The 22,745-nt window shown below is 42.3% G+C and overlaps 1 protein-coding gene across 1 annotated transcript in view; it reads right to left on the bottom strand.

Moving 5' to 3' along the window:
- SLC9A9 (solute carrier family 9 member A9) overlaps positions 1-22,745 on the bottom strand; it is a 309,971-nt gene that overhangs the window by 260,708 nt on the left and 26,518 nt on the right. Inside the window, exon 4 of the mRNA XM_074963818.1 lies at positions 22,003-22,079. Within this exon, the coding sequence (XP_074819919.1) occupies positions 22,003-22,079 (77 nt within the window). The remainder of the gene's footprint in view (positions 1-22,002; positions 22,080-22,745) is intronic.

Raw genomic sequence — 22,745 nt, 5'->3', positions numbered from 1 at the left:
GGCGGTCAAAGCTGCCTCCAGGCAGCCTCATCACCTCATCTTCCTTGTCACATTTGAAAGATCATCTGCCTCCTCAGCGTCTGTTCCCAAGTGATGATGATCAATGCTCAGGGAAGAGAAAGGGCATCCTTATGGCAATTTCATCTACTTGAAATCATGGGCGAGGCTTTCAAAATAGGTCAGTGGGAGGAAATGAAAAATGGGGTGGGAGAACATAATGATTAAATGGTAGAAGAGAGGAAGAAAAAGAAAACAAAAAGCAACTCTGAAGTTAACCTATATAAAGGCAGAAACAATAAAGAGCAGGAAGTGTGAGGGCACAAGTGTAGCGACATAACACTGCAATCATGTTACGCGGTGCCATGAGACAAGGAGCCATGCAGTATAACTGCAGAGGACAGCACTAATTGGGTATTGGCTGAAATCAAGGTGCAGTATTTCCATTCCTAAGTGTTTGAAAATCACCAGTAAGGCCTCAAAACTCATGAGATTTTTAAAAAAAATAATTAATTTTGCATTCTTTTTATTTGCCTTTGGTTTTTAGGTGCACACAGGTCACGTTTTCAATTATAAGGACTAGAAGCTGACTTTTTTTCAAAGTGAAAGATTTGATTCTCATGTAATTACAGGGTTCCAGGTGCTGGGCTTTAAGAAAAACACAAATATCACAAGACTCACAATAAAATCAGGAGAATTGGCAATACTGACTGACACATCAGAGTGCTGGCAAAGGCCAACTGACCTTTATTTACTGACCTCAGTCACCTGTCATGGGTAAGGGTCACAAAGGTTAAGATCCTTGTCACATGGACAGAGTCAATATCCAGTGTCTCCAGTGATTGCTGTTTCATTGCCAGAGATGGCTAGACAGGGTTGAATAATTTGATCCTTTATAGATAAGGCTATTCAGAAGCCAGCACTTACCGAATAGATGTAGGGGAGGAAGAGTTTGTTTTGGCTGCTGACTAATGTTTATGGCATGATTTGAGAATCTGAATAATGGCCAAGCCCGGGACAGGCTAGGCCCATGCTACAGCCCTTTCCTCTTCTCAGCAGAGATTTACCATCTAAAGCCCTCCCCAAGCCTCTTTAATCAGGGGAAATATTTTTTTGAAAAGATTCTAGGGATTGTTTGTTCTTTACAAAGCTTTTGCAGACAATTATTGGCAAATGTGTTAAAGCGGCCATCAATGTGCCTTATTGATGTGGAAGCCTGCCTGGATGCCCAGCGGAGTAGGCTTCCCCCAGGTGAACCTAATGAAAGAACAGCTTGATTTAAAAAGAAACAGTTAGAGACAAGCAGAATGGGAGAAGCTTAAACTCAGATGAAAACATTCAAGGGGGTTTAAGAAGCCAAAGCCTGTGAAACAAAAGCTTCAACAGAGACTTAAAAGAGAAATTTGTCCAGACAAATACTGGCACTATAACGAGATCTTTCATACTAGACCCAACTTGGGGGAAATAAAACCAGCCTTCAAATGAACAGAAATGTACTTGGACACTATTGTTGAAGATTTCCCTGTTCTCTTATTAAATACGGGCTAAGCTCTGGTCTCATTTATACCAGCATCAATCCAGAGTAGCTCTGCTGGCTTCAGGGGAGTTACTCAGATTTACACCGGTGGAATGGAGAGCAGACTTTGGCCCTGTCATGGTGCTGGAATAAGAGTTTTCTCCTTTATAGCCCAGCTTTTTGTTTTTCTGGATCCCGCAGTGAAATCCCACCCCTGCATTTATGATATATGGCCAAGTGATTTAATACAGCTATAATTCAGATGGGGAGAAAGGGTGGTTGTTGTGTGGGGAGCAAAGCCTGAGTGGCTTATTGTGATGAATTCAGGCTACATGTGTACAACTTATGAATTCTTGATATTGTGAAGTTGTATTATGAAAAACTGCTTTCTCGTGAATGCCTGCATGTGTATGGGTCCACTATTGCTGACGGCCTGACAGGACACCAGACAGATACAAGGTACAGTGCTTAAGACTCAACAGTCCTATTCAGGAGCTAATTCCTGGGACAATGGGCAAGCTACGTCCTTAGAAATCCAGTGTAGCTGACTCCTCTGAAGGGAGGGATGGAACAAAGGAAGCCAGAGCAGTTTAAATAGCAAGCCACACAGGAACAGAAGGACTGAGAAAGGAAGAGGAGCTGTGAGACAGGATAGTAAGGTGATAATCCAAGCTGGGCAAGAGATTCCATGAGGTCGAGGAACCAGCCAGTATGTAACAGCTTGTGTGAGGCAGGGCACACCCAATCTGCTTGCCTGCCTGGACCCAGTTAGTCCCCCAAAGACTCACAAGGGAAGGGACGTTGTGGTTTCAGATGTTGATGGTTTTGTACGATCCGCACCCTCCTGTGTTTTATATGATTTAAGTATAGAGGAGCAACTGTGCTAGGGTGGGCAAAGTTTGTGTGTGTGTGTTGTATGCATCACAAATGAGTGCCCCTCAGAAAGTTACACTGTAAACCATAAGCTTCACACCTTTGGGATGAAGTTCCAATTGACAGGAGGTAGTATGTGGGGATCTTGGGGGTCAGCAGTGGTCTAAAAGGCTGAGGGGGTTTCTTCACACAATACACAGTCAACCTGTGGAAATCTTTGCCAGAGGATGTTGTGAAGGCCAAGACTATAACAGAGTTCCAAAAAGAACTAGATAAGTTCATGGAGGAGAGGTCCATCAATGGCTATTAGTCAGGATGGGCAGGGATGGTGTCCCTAGCCTCTGTTTGCCAGAAGCTGGGAATGGGCGACAGGGGATGGATCACTTGATGATTACTGTTCTGTTCATTCCCTCTGGGGCACCTAGTATTGACCACTGTCAGAAGACAGGATCCTGGGCTAGATGGACCTTTGGTCTGACCCAGTATGGCCGTTCTTATGTCCATTTCCATGAAGGAGTAGCTGACTGAGAGTCAGTGCCCAGGAAATGTGCCAGAGAGGAAACAGGGCTGCAGCCTGCTGAGACCCAGGCAAGCGGATAGTAGCTAAGCAGAAGAGAATTGAGTTCCCCCACAGCTGTCCTAGTGAGCAGCCGCAAAAGGCTGCTTTCTAGGACCTGTGACCATTATGCAGTTGTCAATTGTCCTGATATGGTAGCGTAATCTCCTAACCAGCCGCTGTAGATCAGTCAGTGTTGCTATAGTATATAATTTACCAACATGAACCTGTTTCAGTGGGACCAAAGGGACCCTTTGTGCCACTCGCCAGCAGTCCATGCCCCAAGCCAATGGTAGTTTCCTCACTGCTGCAGCCTCAGGGCTTATTACCTTGGCTTCTCCATGGGGCATGTTTGGGCTCTTTTCAAAGAGAAGTGCTATTGCTCCCTCATTAGCATGCATAACTTCCAGAGACACTAGGGTAAAAGATAATAAGATTCCTTTACAGACAATACATGTATCACATGTATCGGGGGGAGGGACAGCTCAGTGGTTTGAGCATTGGCCTGCTAAACCCAGGGTTGTGAGTCCAATCCTTGAGGGGGCCATTTAGGGATCTGGGGGAGAAATTGGGGATTAGCCCTGCTTTGAGCAGGGGGTTGGACTAGATGACCTCCTGCGGTCCCTTCCAACCCTGATATTCTATGTACTTTCAGCCAGGCTGCTGCATGTCTGATTTGTGATCGTGTGCTGGGGCAGTGGGGCATCCATTTGTGTGAGACCTGTATCTAATTATACAACTGTCACAAATTAGTGTGGTATATAAATAGGACAACTTATAGCCTGTACGATAACTGTTAACATTACCTTATATTAGTATTAACGTATAACATGCCAACGTGTCATTAATAAATTCATCTATTCCTTTGTGAAAAAATTACATATCAAGCAGCGGGCACTGTTAAAGAGACAAGTTAATAAGGTTTTCTGGAGCTCTTTTGCATTGCACATCTTGCCTCACGGAGAAAAAATGACAGGATTTGTGCACTCAGTTATCATTAGATCTTAATTTTTGTCAGATTTGACTACTACTTTCTCTTCCCATTTATTTTTAAATGAATTACGCATTCATGAATGATGCCAGCTTGACAGCCCCAGGGACAGAAAGCATCTGCTTAGCCATAGAGGAAATACAGTTACAATGTTAGCTTCCTCCAACTTCCCCCAAATAGTGCTTCCATCCTAACCTTGAGGGGCTAAGTATAGGAGTGGTAAGGTAAAACCAGCTCCATGCCATGATTGCTAAAAGGATACACATTACCAATTAGGAGTGTTGATTGTAATGGGATTTATGATGGACATTTGTGTGCTAGAAACTGGACTATGATCACCAGTTCAGTTGTTACAAGTGTTTCTATATTTATTGTCCTTTTATCATATGTGTATTTAGACCAACATTTTCAAACTTAGGTTCTTAAAGCTTAGTCACCTAAATCCATCCTTAGACAACGAAATAAATAGTGTGGTAAATCAGGCCACCTATTGTGCTGCCCAAATTTAGGCATAATGTATGAAAATTTGAGCTAAAGTGTTGCCTCTATCAGTGGCCCTAATTATACTAAAATATTTGATTGGAAATTGCTTGTTGCACTACATTACCCAGAATCCTTAAGAGGAAGTTGGGTGGATCTATTTTTGAAGAATGAAATACAAAGTTTGAGGGACAGTTAGATGCAAATCTCAATCCCTATCTTCTTTACTACATTCAGTAAATCTTACATGTAAGACTCTTACATTCAGTAAATCTTACATGTATAAATCTTACATGTATACAATGTCAGGCCACATCTATAATACAAGGGCTTCAGAGGCACTGCTGAGTGTTGCACCTATGCTATTGTAGAGTAGATGCTTCCTTATTACCTTACATTATATTGATGGAAGGGGTTTTTCTTTTGATGTAATTAATCCATCTCCCCAAGAGTTAGTAACTAAGTCAACAAAAAAATTCTTCCATCAATCTAGCCGTGTCTATACCGGCTCTTAGATCAACCTAACCACGGTACTCAGAGCAAAAATTTTCAAGCCCTGAGCGAAGCAGATATGTCGATCTGTTTTTTTACGTGTAGACCAGGCCGAAGGAACCACAGTTATATGGGAGGTCTTGGCGTTGTTTAAAACAAGCTGCATTTATGTCACTGAAGTCAGCCATTAAAATTTGCCAACCTCTGGTTTATCTCTATGAACAAAAACAGTTGTCAAACCATAGGATCTGTGTAAAGCAAACACATGGGAAAGCTAAAATAATGTACATAATCATACAATTTAGAGAACAAGTTTGAAAAACTGCCCGTGTCACTTGCCCAAGGTAGCACCAGAGCTGGGACAGAACCCTGAACTCCACTTTCCTGTCATGTGGCCTAAATGCAGGACCATCCTTCCCCCAATCCTCTTCCATACACCACATGTAGAGGCAGTATATATAATTTAATGGCTAAAGTTCAAAAGTCTGGATGTTTAGCCAAGCCTTGTGTGACTCACTTGCGTGTGCAAAATTGGGCAGAAAATGTCCGGTTCATTGCTTCTACAGCAATCCAGCCTGGCAACAGGATGTTCAAAAGCATGAAAAACAAGACAAATATATAATGGTAGATATAATGGGAGTGAACCTTTTGAACCTCAAACGTTTTATCCAAACTATCTCAAATATATTCCTGTTCAAACTCGGACACCATCTCTGGAATTGGTTTCTTGTCCTTTCTCTGACATAAGAATTATGAAAAATGCCCAGCTATGCCACTGACAAATTCTACTATGCTTTGCTCCTTAATAAGTATGTGTGTGTGTGTGTGTGTATGCACATACACACACTTCAGAACAGAGTCAAACCATTCTTTTACTGGATTGGGATCTGTAGTGTTATACAGCCTATGGATCTTGAGCACCATCTAGTGGATTTCCCAGAGCAATTTAATCATTTCCTTTGACAGGTTTCAGAGTAGCAGCTGTGTTAGTCTGTATTCGCAAAAAGAAAAGGAGTACTTGTAGCACCTTAGAGACTAACCAATTTATTTGAGCATAAGCTTTCGTGAGCTACAGCTCACTGTTTCTTCTTCTCAAAAAATCTCAATACATGTGAACAGAAATGTAGCTGGCCTGAAATCCAGATGTCTAATGGCTAGGGAAAGAATGCTCAAATGCTACAGTCAAACATCCCACCTATTAAAAATATAACAAGTTTCAGGAGTGATATGGCAGCATCTTCAAACAGATTCTGTAAAATACACGAAAAGAGCTTTCTTGTGTTGAGGGAATGATTCAATATCCAGGAAGAGCATTCTTCCTAGTTAGAACAGAGCTTTCAGACTCATCATCCTGGAAAGATGCTGAATGTGATTTAGGCTTCAGTGATTTAGGTCAGCCTGTGTAACTGACTGATATTTACAACCCCTCTGGCTATGACATCTGTGGCCAGCATAATCAAAGGGCCACCACAATTACCCCTGTTCCAGTGTATGTGAGGTTCTGAACCACCATTTGGATGGAGGAAATTAATATCTGAGAGTTGCGAGAGTTGTATGAGTGGTAAAGAGTCATGTGGCACCTTATATACTAACAGACGTATTGGAGCATAAACTTTTGTGGGTAAATACCCACTTCGTCGGATGCATTGTATTGAGTTGTATTGTGGATGTTCCATCCTAACCTCATGCTTAGAGCAGAGGATTAGCCCTTATCCCACAGATTTTATATCTTGGCTCTGCCACTGTCATACTGTGTGACACTGGGAAGTCCCTTAAACTTTTGGTGCTCCGATTTCCGCAGTCTGTAAAATAGGAATAAAATTTTCCTGCCTCATGGAGGGATATGAAGGCCAATTAATATTTGTAGAACCCTTTGAGATCTTTGAATGAAAAGGCCCATGAACTTGCCAAATGACAACACTATAGAGCAAAATTTCTGAATGTCTCTAATTCTAACTATAAGAAACAGATCCACAGAAGGAATGTCTCTTCTTTTAAACAGCAGTAAGATGGACAGCTCATTGTTTACATTCCAGATGGAAGGGATGATCCAGGTCAGCTCATTGGGAAAGACATGGGTCTTAAGGAAGGGCTTTTATACTAGGGATCATTCAACAGGGAAAAATTACGAGGATTGCCTTTCTGATTCAGGTATTGCTGTTAATTTAATGAACACATTAGAGAACAGCTGTTCAAACCAAGTGGCACGACTTTGAATTGAAAGAGGACAGAGCAACGTCTGATGGGGCAGTGCAAAAGCTCCTTTGAATAAAACTTTTCCCAGTCTTACTCATGACATTCAGGCTCCAAACGGATTGCAGGAGCCCACTACAAATGCAGATTCTTCATACAGTAAAGGGCTTTGGCTGTTCCTGGAAAGCCATTTCTTAGCCAAAGATGGGACCAGGAGGAGGAGAAGGAACAGCAGACTGATCAGAACACAGACTGGAGATGAAACGTCAGGAGAGCCCAGGGTGTCATAAGTGTTGGTTTTTATTTCCTTATTAACTATTAATATCAAAGTATTAGAGGTTTGTTGTATCCCTCTCGTGGGGGGTGGGAACTGACCTCCCCCCAACCTCTGGCCCCATCTCACTCCTCTTTCTGGAAACACAGTGTGGGAATGGTTTCCTTCACAATGTAAGGGGCCTTTTAACCCTGTAGAAGAGCTGCAAAATGTCTCCTTATGCTGCATCATAAAATCCTTAGTCATATAAATACTTTGACCTCTGTGAAATGATCCCACTTATTATTTATGTTGCCGTCTGTTTATTTTCCTACTCTCCAAGGCTCTCTGCCTATTCTTGAAAACAAGGTGAACTCTGGAAAAATAATGGAGTCCCTGAGTCTCAGTTACTGAAAGTAAGATCATTATCTCTGAAGCATCCTGAAGAACTTTCCAGAGGACAAATGTTCACTTTGTGCATGATCAGTATCAGAAACTTCTGCAATCAAAAACCAAGAATCAGAGAAATCAGGAAGATTATTCTACAGAGAAGATTACTAAACTTGATGTGCTTATATGCGGACTCACTCTAGGATTTAACTTCTGGATAGGTGAAATAGACCATGAATAATCCTTACTCTCCTGCAAAGAAAGCCTTCAAATAATTCACCACCAATAGTACCTCTCAGCAGGGGAGGAAAACATTTTTAATGTGCCTTCTTTGGCCAAATTTGGCTAAACATCATCACCCCCCATATCTTTTTGTAGACATACAATTTTTTTCATTTTGCACGGTCTAAATCAAAAATATTGCATATGGACCTACATTCTTATAGCTGATTTTTAGCTACTTGTCATTGTCCTTTTCATAGAGAAAAGTTTCTACCAGTAACACTCCACTTCCTCACAGTGCACAGACTCAGTGTGACAGAGGAGCAGCTGAGACAGTAACACACACAGTCCTACTAGGGGAAGAGCCCAATAATGGGGGCAGAGGCTGAAGTGGTTTAGCACTAAGTCCTGCCACTTCGGTCTAGCTTGTTTACTGCTCAGCTCCACAGAGGAGCTAAGCAGTGTGGGGAGGCCCAAGGTCAGGCAAGGCACAATCAATGGTTTTGGGGGAGTGATTTCCACTGCATCAGGTTTGCGGCTGGCTGTGAGAGGGACCAGGATCTAAGGCACCCAGTCTCACGAGGAAAGTTTTTGATGCAGACGAAATCTGATCTAGTCATTTCCTCTCTGCGAGCCCTTTAAAACAGGGAGACTGGGAAAAAGACAGGGGGTAAAAAATAAGGGAGGGTAAGGGGGCATGAGCAATGGCTGGGGAGAAATCATCATTTAAAAGCAAAAATAGAATAAAAGAAAAAATGGGAGGAATACAAAACAAGAAGAAAGAAGTGGGAAAGTGGGGGGGAAGGACATGCTCCAGGGGAGTGCTACTGCTTTCTCCGCTTGAAGCACTGGTGTGGCAAAAGTGAAATGAGTGATTTCATATTCTGGTGCATGATCTCTCACCAGATAGGGCTGCAAATTGTGTCATGTGATGAGTTCCTGCTCAGATAGCATGTACTAAAAGGAGAGTAAAGTCAACTAAGTACATACTCTGGCAGGGCTCCATGATGCTTCTAAAAACTTGAAAACAACTGATACTGGAGCAGAAGGAAGTCTCCTTTCTATTGTTTTTAAATGTCATTTCCCTTCCTTGGTGGACAACCTGCTGATCTGACTGACCTGCACTTAGATAGTCTGGCTGCACTGAGTGACTAGGGCATTCACCCCGAGGCTGAAATGAAAACTGGCATTAGCTTCCCTGCGAACACCCTCCTCATGAGTCCAACTGTGCCCCAGAGTGCACTTCAGCAGAAGGGGAAGTACAGCATGGGGTCAAGTTGGTGGGCAGAGCCAAAACAGGAAGGGATGGGCAGGCAAACCATCCATTGCTCGGCTTTGGGGGGGCATTTACAAGGAAACACTGGCAGAAGGCCAGCTCTCATGTTCATCTGTTGGTCAGATGCATTGATGAGCCTGTGCATTTGTAAATGTAGGTCAGCCGTTTGTCAGGCTGGCAGTGAGTGAGTTATTTTTGATTGTCCAGGCTGCCAGACTAGGATAGGAATTGTCTAGTCTGCTTTAAGTTTCTATCAAGCCTTTCATCCTGAAGCAGCCCAGAGCACTTCACAAACTGATAGACAAACTCCTGCATTCGTGAAAGGGGTCACTTCATTCCTCCCACTGCCTCTCTCTATCTAGGAGCAAGAAGTGTGTATGCTGGATGCCGTGGCTCGCTCTCCAAAAGTAAACTTATGATATCTGGAATGGATGATCCAGTACATAGTATGAGCCTAACTATACCCCTGACCTATTCACAGATCTCCCATCCTGTGAGGGAGAACAGCTACCTCTTAGGCAGCATATCCCCCCTTCCTCCTGGATTCGCCGAACGCCTCCCTTTGGGTCTGGGGTCATTCCTGAGAGGACTGTGCAGATAGGGTGCAGGGTCAGACTGACTGCACATCATCCACTCCACTAGCCCTGCGGAGGTTATTCCTACAAAAATAACATAGCCCCAGATGGTATGTCTCTCCATGAGCCCCATCTTTCCGGTGGGGAGATCCCAAAGGGAGTTGCAGCTGGAGAAGCCTGGCTGCATGGTTCTTTGGGAGCTCAGCTGTCAGGGAACCTGATGAATGGTAGGTTTGGCTGGGGCTGCAGAATTAGCATAGAGGTACAGGAAGTTCTCTGGCTGATCTCCAAGGAGCCATGCTGCAGGTTCTGGCGTTTGGGGGCTAGTGTAAGGACAAACCCTAATGTCCAGAGGGAAGAAACTCTGCAAAAAGGAGGAACCTCATGGAAGTTTCCTCTTCCTTATTCAGGTCCCCTTGTGGGGTTTCTCTGTGGAAGGGGCAAACTGTTTGCTACTATTTTCCAGTCAGTGCGGTCATTCACACATTTTGCCAGCAGAGGGCACAATAAAAGAAGTCACTGGTTAAATACAGAGATGATGTACCATGTCCAGAACCAAGTCAGATTTCATTCTGTCCACACTGCACTGGGCTCTCATTTCCCAAGTGGTGGTTGTTTTTCGCCTTTTAATATCCACTGTAATGCAGTTATTTCACTATCCTTTACATGCTTAAGGATTTCTTTGTGAGATGCAAATAATGTCGTCCTGCTGTTTTCCACATCTGTTTATGACAACTGAAACAGTATTTTTCCATGCTTCAACTCTGCCTCAAGGAACAGTGTCAGCTGTAAATTGAAACGGTCTCAAATTCTAGTCTAACCACGGAACTTGCATCAACAGACAGACTTGACTGCATTGAAATAATCCTGGAAATGCTTTCAGGTTTGTGTGGGTGTTAATGGTCTGGAAAGCATTTTTTATATCAGTACCTTAATTTAGCACATATTCTTATCCATAAATTCAGAACAGTCATAAAAATTAGCTATTTGTCTGCCTTCCATAGTAAAAGCTTACCACAATAAATCTATAATTAGAGATGGACCCAAAGCAAATTCCTAGACCCTACCATCACTAAGCGTATATGCTCCAGCTTCTCTAATCTCATATTTGATCAATCTGTTTTTTGTTTGCCATATTTATACTTGTACATTACAGTTAATCAAGAGTAGTGCCTTTGTAATCAATGGAGTTTTTCCTATCCTGATATAATTAACTTGACTGTAACAGAGTTACTCAATATTGCACCAAGAGGAGAATCAGGCCCACACTCTGGGAGCAGTAAACTATATGTTTACCAACAAATGCACCAGCCATTCACATGCTGGTGATCAGTACAGGTTGCCTCCCTTGGACAGAGGATAGGACTGTTTGGGTTTTTTTCTAATCTAAAACTCTTCCTGATTATCTGGCATAGCTCAGAGCAGACAACATTGTACTATGCTGGTCCATAACCAAACGAAAGTCCGTACATTCAGATGTCAGTCCAAGCTGAACCAGGAAGGCAGTGAACAATACAAAGAGTACCGTACACATGTAGTATTCACATACATGGTTTACATCATAAAGTGAAGATCTCCTTCATGTTCCCTTCTTTCCAGACATTCATATGGGTCGTATAGGGGGCCTCAGAAGATTATTAGTAATCATTAAACTCTAACATCTTCATTGAGTTTACGAGATAATTACTTGTCACTTTTTTTTTAGTCCAGCTCTAGGGAATTCCTCCCCCTTCTTTCTCCTCCAATTAATCTCTGCAGCATCAAGATACTTAATAAGCCCCCACAATTTCTGTGCCTACCACAAAGCTGTATGCATGGGCTGTGAAAGAGTGGAGACAGCACACAGCTTTATTTGTGGGCAGCATGCACAGGAAGAGCAGGCTGTGTTGTCTTCCTTAGATCTCTTGCTGGTGCAAGTGCTGGAAAAAATAGATTCTTTTAATGAGGAATGAGATGTTGATTAACTTCTCTGAGGTAGCTCTAAACTAAAATACAGAAATGATCAGGAGCTACATGATGCAGCAGTTAGATGCTACTTGAATAATGTACTTGCCTAACTTAGAAAGTAGAGAGCTCTAAAGGTTTTCCTGTTACCCTTAATATGGCCCCATCATTCCCTGCGAGAAACAGTTTCCAATTCTCAAAAGAATCACATAGCCCTGATTGTATAGCATGAGTAGATTCAAGCCAAACAACATTTGGTTTTGGTTTTCTGAAGAACATAGCAACAAATGTTTGGTTTCCAAGTCATATTACAGCCTATCCGTAACCTAAGAATAAAGTTAGATTATAAACTCAACATTATTTCAGCTCAGTATGTACCATTTGTACAATTCCATGGATCTTGAGTCTGAAAGGAATATAAAATAACCCCAGAACCTAAGTGCAAAAGTAAACACCCACCTGACATTTGCCAAACTGTCTAAATATCTATGAAGAAGTCTAGGTAGAAAAAAAAAATCAAATCCCGAGAGTCTTGCAGTGCATAGTAAGTGTAAACTGCTATTGCACATTGAACTCCTCCAGCGTGGGCTGAATGCTTAATGAGAAATGGAAGCAGAGAGTCTTCTGAGAATGTGTCAATATCATAAGCAAGTTCTGTCTCATGTTACGATGGGGCCAGAACAGCTTAACTATTGTTGAACAGGTTTCAGAGTAGCTGCCGTGTTAGTCTGTATCCACAAAAGGAACGGGAGTACTTGTGGCACCTTAGAGACTAACAAATTTATTAGAGCATAAGCTTTCGTGGGCTACAGCCCACTTCATCGGATGCATAGAATGGTACATATAGTAAGAAGATATATATATATACATACAGAGAAGGTGCAAGTTTCCATACAAACTATAAGAGGCTAATTAATTAAGATGAGCTATTATCAGCAGGAGAAAAAAAAACTTTCGTAGTGATCACCAAGTTGGCCACCTTCTTGTCAACTGTCTAAATGGGTCATCTTCATTATCACTACAAAAGTTTTTTCTCCTGCTGATAATAGCTCATCTTAATTAATTAGCCTCTTACAGTTTGTATGGCAACTTCCACCTTCTCTGTATGTGTGTATATATATATCTTCTTACTATATGTTCCATTCTATGTATCCGATGAAGTGGGCTGTAGCCCACGAAAGCTTATGCTCTAATAAATTTGTTAGTCTCTAAGGTGCCACAAGTACTCCTGTTCTTTTTACTGTTGAGCAGAAGGACAATGAAGTCAGCTTCATTTTCAGGGAGAAAAAAAGGTTGACAAATAAAAAGGAAAAAATCTGCAGGGAGATCTCACTGCTCTTTCTGCTAGATAGAGCATTTCCAACTAAAAATTCATTGAACACAGCCTAGTTAAGCTGCACATCAATGGAAATAATATGCCTGTTATCCCAAAAAAAGAGAGTTAGAAGCAGCAGTTTGGAAGTCTATATTTTCAGTAGTACAAACCCACCCTTGTTTGATTGGACAGTTATGTTCATATCCCGATACACCCCACTCACACAAACCCTTGGAACCATGAAAATGAGAAGTCAAGAGAAAAGTCCCCAGCATTTCTTGCTACTTTCACTTTGCCTGCAAGGACGTTGACAGCACACCCCAACACTCCATAAAGCATTCACAACTTCCACCTCCAATAGATACAGAAAAACAATATGTATGCCAGCTTCATCTCATGCATTCTCTATTGTAACACTTAATAGTGACCTCGTAGGTTATATCTTGACTAGGATTTAAAGCTGTGGCAGCTAACGGTTAGATTACTGTAGCTAACAGAAACTATCAATAGGGCGTGGACCGAGGGATGTGCTGGCTGCCGCTTCCCGCAGCCCCCATTGGCCTGGAACAGCGAACTGCGGCCAGTGGGAGCTGCGATTGGCTGAACCTGCGGACGCTGCAGGTAAACAAACCATCCCGGCCCGCCAGTGGATTTCCCTGACAGGTCGCGTGCCAAAGGTTGTCAATTCCTGCTACAGAGTATAGAGTATCCTTCCCTTTATGCACACGGAAAATTCCCATTGGAAGTTGCACATGCTCATCAGGATGAAAATGACTTCCATGTTTCAAACCATTTTGGGGGGGGATGGGAGGAGAGGGAAGTAGGATTTGGGTTGGAAACCAGATGCAAACTGTTTCTAAATGATGATCCATGGGTTTAATTTTTGGATTAAGTGAATTTTATACAGGATAACAACAAATCACTTGAAGAGAAGATAAAATTAAGGATTCTAAAACAGGCCTGAAACAGTTTTTAACCGATTACCATAGGAGAGGAATTTTATTACAAGATTGTCAGATTCAAGCAGCTGAATAGTACTTATACAGTAAAAAAAGGAGCTGAATGCAAGGGAAAAGGGGGAAGACAAGTTAATGTCCAACTAGTAAACTCAGGTTTCAGATATTTTTGTCACCAATTTGAAACCAATAAATCTTCTGAGTAATCTTCACACATTGCAAAAATGGCTGAGGGAATTAAGGTTAAAGGTGAGAGCAACAAGAAGGCAAACCTATATTTTTGTATTACAAAATGCTATGCTCTTAGCTCAAAATATAACAGAATTAAAGTACCACTATGGGCCAGGAAATGATGTTGACCTTGGAATAAATCCTTATAACATTGACCACATGTGCTGTTTATATTCCATGATTTGTCTTCAACACAGTCATTCGTACTCTGAGACAAATCCTGATTTTATTCTTTTTTTTACTCTTTTACTCAATTTTACTCTTTACTTAGGCAGAACTCACTGCAGTCACGAAGGCAGGTCACACTTGAATTTGGCCTTCCAACAAATACTTTTGCTGTTTGAGTGGCATATTTCACACAGCTCTGGATTCCAGGAAAATGATATCTCCTTGCCAAGGCTAATAGACAAGCTGGAAAAATATGAGTAAGTGAATGCAAAATGTACTGCATTCTGAATATATGAAATGTGTTATTGGTGTTGCAATCCAAGATAACCCAAGTGAAACCAAATCAAAAATCTCTGATAAAGCCAAGTTTAAGAAAATAATCAGAGTTCTCATGTGTTGACAACTTGGCCTCGGCCTGGACTGAGGATGCCGATCTGGAGAATGACGGTGTTTTTAAGAAAAAATAACCCAAGTCTTCCTGCTCCCCCTGCCACTCACTCTGGCCTTTCGCTCGAATAGGCACATAGCAAGATACCAGAACTTCTACAATTAGCTGAGCTCTCATCCAGCTTCAAGAAAATTGAAAATACCTACCACAGGCACTGATTCTGAAAGATGCTTCCCATCAGATTAGCAGAGCTATTTTAAAAATAAAGTCCCAGAGAACAGAATGCCAGCCAGGCAGCCGTTAGTGATAGGGACCTTTATTTAAAAGCAACTAACCCCACCAAAAATTCAATGAAACCAAAATACTGCCCTGGCCTCTGTGTGATTGTAGGGCCCCCCATGGAGCAGAAGCAGTGTGATTGAACTCATGATGGATGGGATCCTGCACACTCAGGATTTCTCCTGCATCCTCATGCAGAAGGGCTGGGGCTTGACCTCAGGAGGAACAGAGTCAGGGCCAGTGGATTTGTCACTGTGCAGACTCAGCTGCCATCTCTTGACATGGAGGTGCAGTAGCAGTTTTGCTGAGGCTTCACGGCTTGGGGGGAGGATTTCTTCACCTTTCTACTGATCTCTCTGCAGTAAGCTTCACTACTCAGACTTACTCAGGTGCAAAGGCGAGGAATTGGCCAGAGGGGGAAGTTTTGTAGTTTCATATATGGTGTGTCTGTGAGTGACAAGCATGGCCTGGCATACTTTAGCACAGTATTTGGTTTAAAGCAATGATGCCCGAGCATTACTCACCGCTCACAATAAGAGCTCGTGGTTCACTGTCTCCCACAACTGGGGGCACCGGATTATGGCTTTCCCATCCAAGTGCCACGCTGTTCCTCTGTCCAGCCCCAGAAGACTTACCCTGTCTTGCAAAAGCAGTGATTTACAACAGAGATGGCAAGTACGATCATAGCTACTCCTGTCAGGTCACTCTTGGCAGCTCACCAAAGGCTTCTGTGATATAGATGAGGTTTCCCACTTCTTTACTTCAGATCTGTACCAATTGTCTTGCTTTTTTAAGGTGACTGATTGTAACAAGCTGCACAGGCTAACAACCATAGCACCTATCAGGGCAGGCATTGGGTTGTTTACAGTGAGCTGCTCTATAAGTCAGTAGGACAGAGAGCATGGCGCAAATTCATAGTCATAGAGTTTAAGGCCAGAAGATATCTCCATATCATCTAGTCTGACCTCCTGTGTATCTTAGGGCACTAAATACCACCCAGCCACCCTATAGTAAGCCCAACAACCCGAATTAGAGGGGGAGGCTGCAGCAAAGATATACAGACATAGATACTTGCCTGTGTGCTCACTCACACACACACACTTTAAATACATGGCTAATATTCTGCAATAAGGAACTACTTTATTTTCAGTCTTTTTGCCGTCTACTTCCTGGCCTTTATTACAACAACTAATTATCCCCTACCCCCATCTCTTCTCTCTGGAGTGAAGCTCCTCCTTTTGGGGTTTACTGTCTCTCTTCTTTCTACCAAGTTTTTAATTCTCTTTCTTTTCCTCTTTCTTTTTCATTTCTTTCTCCGAGTGGGTGCACAGTGCAGACATACCGACTGTCCATATGGATTATAAACCTCAGATGCTGCTCCCATTTTTGAGCCAGCCTGGGCAGAGTTCCAGTTTCAGATAGAAACCATGATTTCAAAGAGTTTCATTTCTATCCAGGTAGGTAATTAGAGGGCCACCTGCCATCACTGTATTGTTGGGGCACCTCTCAGAGTGTAGTGGAGTCAAATCCCAAATGCGAAGCAAGACTCAAGAAGTGGATCCTCACACTTGACAATGCTGGGGAAAGGGTTTACAAGCACTTAGATTACTGCATTTCAGCAGGGCTCTGGCCTACGGGCTTTTTCAGCATTAAAAATGACAACGATAAATCTCTTTTTGTATTAAAAAATAGTCCCTCAGTCTAGAGACTCACATTCAGTTATTTATTTCAAAGTTTAGAGGACTTATATTGCTTTCTCATAAACCTATACAACATCAGTCTGACTGTGGAAAAGGATGCAAGGCTCACTGGATTGGCTGGCAAAGCATCCTGAAATACCAAGGCACAAAATATTCTCCTTAGGACATGCTGCCTGGGAAATCACAGGAGAAAACATTAAAAGTGGCACTTATTTTAATTGTTGTCTTAAAAATTGAAAAATAGAAACTACCCCCATCTGATAGAGTCTTTGAGAAGACAACTCCAATTACACGCCCCCCAAGCTTAACTGTGATTATGTTGTTTCATGAAACTTGGGAAGAATTTGTATCTTTACAGCTCTGTATCAAGGGCCCATGTCCTTCTCATTAAAAGGGAGGGCTCGCTTCCAGAGAACCATATATCCTAGAACTTCCTATGCACTTCATTTCCTGCTGGAGCAAGACCAACAGAAGAGTGGAATAGCCAAGGCGTGGGGTGCCATTTCTCATGGAAAACCAACAACCTAAATAAAAACAGGGCTCTTTCCCATGAATCTTGCCCATATGCACTCCCTTAGGCCTGCTGTGTGATTAATAGCATGGCTCTCTCTATTTCTATGCTTCCATTGTTTAGCTTCCTAACAAACCCCACTTCTCATTGCCATACCCCTTCCCTGGTGTTAAAGACACAGGTGTGAACTTATAAATCATGCTGCCAAAAGGACAACATGCCAGAGCAGTTGTTCCCTCAGCTCTTCCACCCAGCCAGCTGCACACTGCTCCGGTGGCATGCTGCTGTCCCTGTGGGGATATAGATGTAGTGGTGGTGAAGCAGGATTCTTTCCTCTTTGTATGGAAGCCTTGAGACGCTCAACGGTTTTCAAAGAGTTTTGCTTCTATCCATCTGGGTAATTAAATGGCCTCCATCACTGAATTATCCAGGTATCTCTTGGAGAAACCCCCAGGCTTCAGGTTGCCAGCAGTTTTGCTCATCAGATCACCATGTGAAGGGGGGAATCATATACCCCTACCTAGGTTTTGTACACTGCTATACTACACCACACAGAATATTAACAAACATTAAGATAGAACATGGTCTTCGATTAGAGGAACTTAAAGCTGTGACACAAGCATCTAGTAAGTATTGCTATTCCCTTTTTACAAAAGGGGAAAATGAAGCACAAGTTGGTTAAATGACTTGCCCAGTATCACATGGGAAATCAATGGCAGAGCTGAGAAGAGAAGCCAGAAAACCTAGACACTCAGTTCTTTGCTGTAATCACTCGAATGTGCTGTCCCTTCTACTATAATCATGTTCACTTGATACTGTACATGTAATGACAACATACATTGAAGCCACACGTGCAGATCAGCACAGATCTAAGAACGCTGATGTCTAGAAACAGAAGGATATGGGGAACATGACATGATTTCTTTCTGACACACCATTGTGCTTGGCCAACTTATGAAATTACAAATAAAACTGGCTGAGAATGGCCAGGGAGCATCTTGAACACCCTTGAGAGTATTTTTTTTTTTTTGCCTTTACAGTGCTTAGAAGGGTATTCTAAAACCTTGAAAAACTAATCAAGTTCATCTTCTACTAGAAGGATCCATTTCATTGAGTTTTCAAAGTTGTATTAAGTTATTAAGCTGCATTAAAAGATCATAAAAATGCACATAATTATTCCCACCCCCACAGTTATCTATTGCTTCTCTTAAAATCAGCCAGAGTCCAGTCACTGAGCCAGCTGTAACAGCCTATAATTTACACAGTGTAACAGAACAAACTTGGTAAGCGTTACCTCTAAGGTAGAGTAAAAAAGACGCATTGTTATGTGCTTTTATCACTGCATGACCCAGGTAGACTTATGAAGTCCAGGGGTGGTGAGTGGTTGCATTAGAAACCAGGACAAAATATTACGAAAAGTTACATATACATATAACTTCCCCTGACTTTGCCAGCACCAGCCCCCAGTCAAACTCTGGAGAATTCTATGGCAGGAACAAGCAGGTCTGGCACTCTGTTGCACGCACCCCCCACCCCTCTTCTATCAACCTCTCCTTACCCACATCATTGTCTCTAAAGAGACAGGAGTGATAACATCAGGAAATCAGGTCAGGCCATAGAGATCTGCACACAGGCACGCTATACTTGGAACTCTCTTTTCTGTGTGAAAGAAATGGGCATCTTCTCTACCCTCCAGGCCCTCAGGAAGCCTCTGATCTGCAGGGAAGGATTTTGACAGGGTAGAGGGACAGACTGGATGGGATGGATGTAGAGCTGAGAGGGCATGCACATCATCCCTCTGCAGAATTAGGCAAATGAATTAACTTTCTGTGTAGCCTCTCTTGGGTGCTCCTGGGGCAGCTGCAGCCTGGGGGAGGTAGGAGCAGTTCCTTCTACCATGGTTCCAATGGAGCTGTGGTTTCAGTGATCTAGGGGGCCTTGCCACGGGTCAAACATTGTGCAGAGGCACAGGGATTCTGTGCAGCTGTGCCTTACCTCCTGTGGATCCCGGGGGTCTGTGACCTTTTCCATGAGGGGGTGGCAAAGCCTGCCCCTACTACGGGATGACCAGGGGGAATCTCAGCAAGGAGTTAGTCATGTAGACCCCCTCCCACAAGGGATAATCTGGATAATAATAATAAAAATAATAGCCTTTGTTGGCAAAGACACAGACAATGTCAGCTCTGAATATTTTCTCTTGATACATTACCATTGCCTCTGTGTTTTGCAGACAAAGACAAGCAATTAAAACCAAGTGCTCAAGAGAAGAGGCAAGAAGGTGTCACAAGACCAGGCAGTCAGGCCCATTGGCCTTGCAATGGGATTATTAATGTGGTTGCATGGCAATCTCTTGTCACATCAGGAAATTGCTTGGTCATACTCTGGTCCAAAAAATGCATGTTCTAGGACTCGACCCCTGCTCACCCAATACTCCACCCCCATTTCACACCCTTACTGTGGAATTATATAGAGCAGGGGCCAAATTCACATCCAGTGGTGTACACAGGCACAGCTCTACTGAATCCAGTTGGGGCAGCTGAGCAGAGCTGGTACAGCAGGAGAGGATAGATAGAGCTGGCAGCACCTGTATGAGGATGTCAGTCTAGTTAGAGAAAGCGGTGTTGGTTAAGGAGAGCTAGAGTGACAAGTTGATGTGGCGGATGAGTGGGAGTTGGGAAGGCATTCAAAAGGAGAGGTATCCAGGCCCAGAGAGGTTGGCAGAACTGCTGGACCCTTGAACAAGACTCCGGGGGGAGGAAATGAGGAGACTGTCGCAGGGAGGGAGGGGGCTAACCACAATTTGACATAGTCATTTTCTAAATATTCATCAAATAATTCATATAAAAAAATAAAACACAGCATTATCTGGCAAAAAATTGTGAATATTATTTGGTGAATATTATTCAACCAGCTGCAGTAGTAACAAGGTGGAGGAAACCCTGAAAGTGGAAATAATTCAGATAAGCATCTAAATGGAAGTCCAGACCTTTGGCGATTTATCCGTTAGTCCTGGTGCCACATAAATGACATTTTCACATATAAGACTCAAAACTTCTTATCCCTAGCATGCTGTTTTAACAAGCTTCCTCACTTAAGTTCTCCAGGTTCCAGATATACAGCTGCTGTTACTTGCATACACTGTAGCACTGATCTTAAAAATTATTCAACCTTTTGTGTGTATATATATATTACATGCACCCACATGGGGAACTACCCATTAACCTAGATCCTTTGGGCCAGATTCTTAGCTGGTATAAACTGGCATAGCTCCATTGAAGCCAATTTATACCAGCTAAGCATTTGGCTAACTGTTTACACTGTAAGAAACTGCCCGGTGTGCTTGTGTATCTCTGCCCTCTACCAGAGGGAATCAGAACCTCTCAATTGTGACAGGAGATGCACAGCTAATGGCTAACCCAGACACTTCTTCAGCTCATGTGGCAGGGACCTGTGCTTTTGGAGCAGGATGGTTACATTTCTCTCCACTGTCAGTGAAATTCTGAGTGACCATAGAATGCAGTATAATAAAAACCAAAAAATCCTACATGATGATGGGTTTGTTATAATACATGTAAGCTGTGTGTGCTGTTGGCTACTTCAAATCTTACTAAGATGAAAAGAAAGTTAACTCTGATGTCAAGATACCCATTTTTGTCTTGCTTCCATTGAAAGAATAGTTTTAACAAGTATTAAACTTTGAATTACAGACTAATCCATCAGGCACTGATGTTTTCGTAATACTGAATTGACATTAAATGTGAAAGTTCTGTCTTATGATGATGTTGAAAAGGAACATATATTTTGACTCCACCCATCTAAATTTACTTAAGATCTGTTATAAAAATGCAAGAAGAGTTAATTGCTTTCATAATTTGAAAGCACTCTGCCTAGGTTCAGAAGTCTGATTACTTCTAAATTAAAGCACGTGCATAAAATTGAAGCACTACCATAAATCCTTGCGCACCATGCTGAATAACTTAAATGGCTCATTTCAGAGTTACACAGACCAGGATCTCAGGTAACCTACAAGATTCAATGAGCTGCTAACCTGAAAGTTGAATCATCAGTAAATTCCCAAACTTGTAACCTGTAAAATAAGCTCCCCTCCTTCAACTCCACACAATCCCAGACAGATGGCTAATGAAGTCTTAGGTCCCAGCTGTGAAATGAGCTCTGCATGGGCAGACCCCTGTAAGGAGCTCCATTAGCTTCAGCAGGGCTCTGTGCAGGTGCAGAGCTCATTGCAGAAACCTTGGTTCAGAAACAGTTCAAGAACCTTAAAATTCCTCCTGTCTTTCTGGAGATTTCTTGTCCTGTAAAGGGAATGCCATTAAAGAACAGTGTGTTCCTCCAAGAAGAATGCTCCCTTCTTGCAGGACAGATAAAATGTTAATGCTACACGACTATAAAAGGCAGCCTGTGCCTATATAATGATCACAAATTGGGGCCCAAGTGTGCAAGATACTGAGTGTCTCATGGAAAAGGTTGGGCCTATACCATGACTGCATCTTGAATTTTCCATCTCAACCTCACCTAAAGATAGAACTTCATTGTTTCAGAAAGTCATGAACAGATAGTGTAGGAAAATGCCTTCATGTTAGCCTAACACCAGTGAAGTAAATCATGTGCCCTTTCATCAGGAAAATCGACTAATATTAAACTTGAACAAGAATAACAGGATGTGAATTTCACTTACCCTATAACAATGCAAGAGATGGCAGTTCCCAAAAAGGCATATGTTAAAATTGATCCTAAATTACGAAAAAAATGTCTCTGGGGAAACAAAGTATGAAAAATACAATGTCAAATTTAGCAGAGTTCATCTTAAAACCTAAATTCAAGTTCAAACTCCAAGTTTAGGAGTCCCATTCAAGCCATTCTGGCTGTTGCTATAGTAGTTCTTCAGGATTGGAAAAAACAAAACAAAACATAGGCTTCAAATACACTTTTGAAAATATGATCTAAGACCCCCTCATGTTCTGTCCGTGTGTATATGTCACTAATCTTCCGTTTTTGCATATTAAGTAGGAATTGCATATTCATGCATGAAACAGTTAGTGGTCATAATGAAAGCTCAGGTTCTTAATGACCTTTGTAAATATTACAATGAATCCCCTCCCTTACACAGATGTAGGTCCCAATTCTGCATGGTAAGAGGACTGCTGTACACATGTGGAGCCTCACTGACTTCAAAGGGACCTTGCATGGGCACAGCAATCCACCCACATATTGAAGTGCAAGATCAGAGCCTTACACAAGCATAACAGAGAGCAGAATCAGGCCCATGGGTTTGAAGTCTTAAATAGTTATTTTTCATTCTCTTCTCTGATATTAATTGGCCTAAATAATTACCAAGCAAAAGAATTTCAGACTGACAATTACTTAGATTCTTCTCCCCACCAATGTAACAGTGGCACTACAAAGTAGCCATCAGACCAG

Source organism: Natator depressus, chromosome 9, assembly GCF_965152275.1.
Source record: "Natator depressus isolate rNatDep1 chromosome 9, rNatDep2.hap1, whole genome shotgun sequence".
Taxonomy (NCBI): Eukaryota; Metazoa; Chordata; order Testudines; family Cheloniidae; genus Natator; species Natator depressus.
The sequence above is the reverse complement of the archived record's forward strand: the minus strand, read 5'-3'. Positions and strand labels throughout refer to the sequence as shown.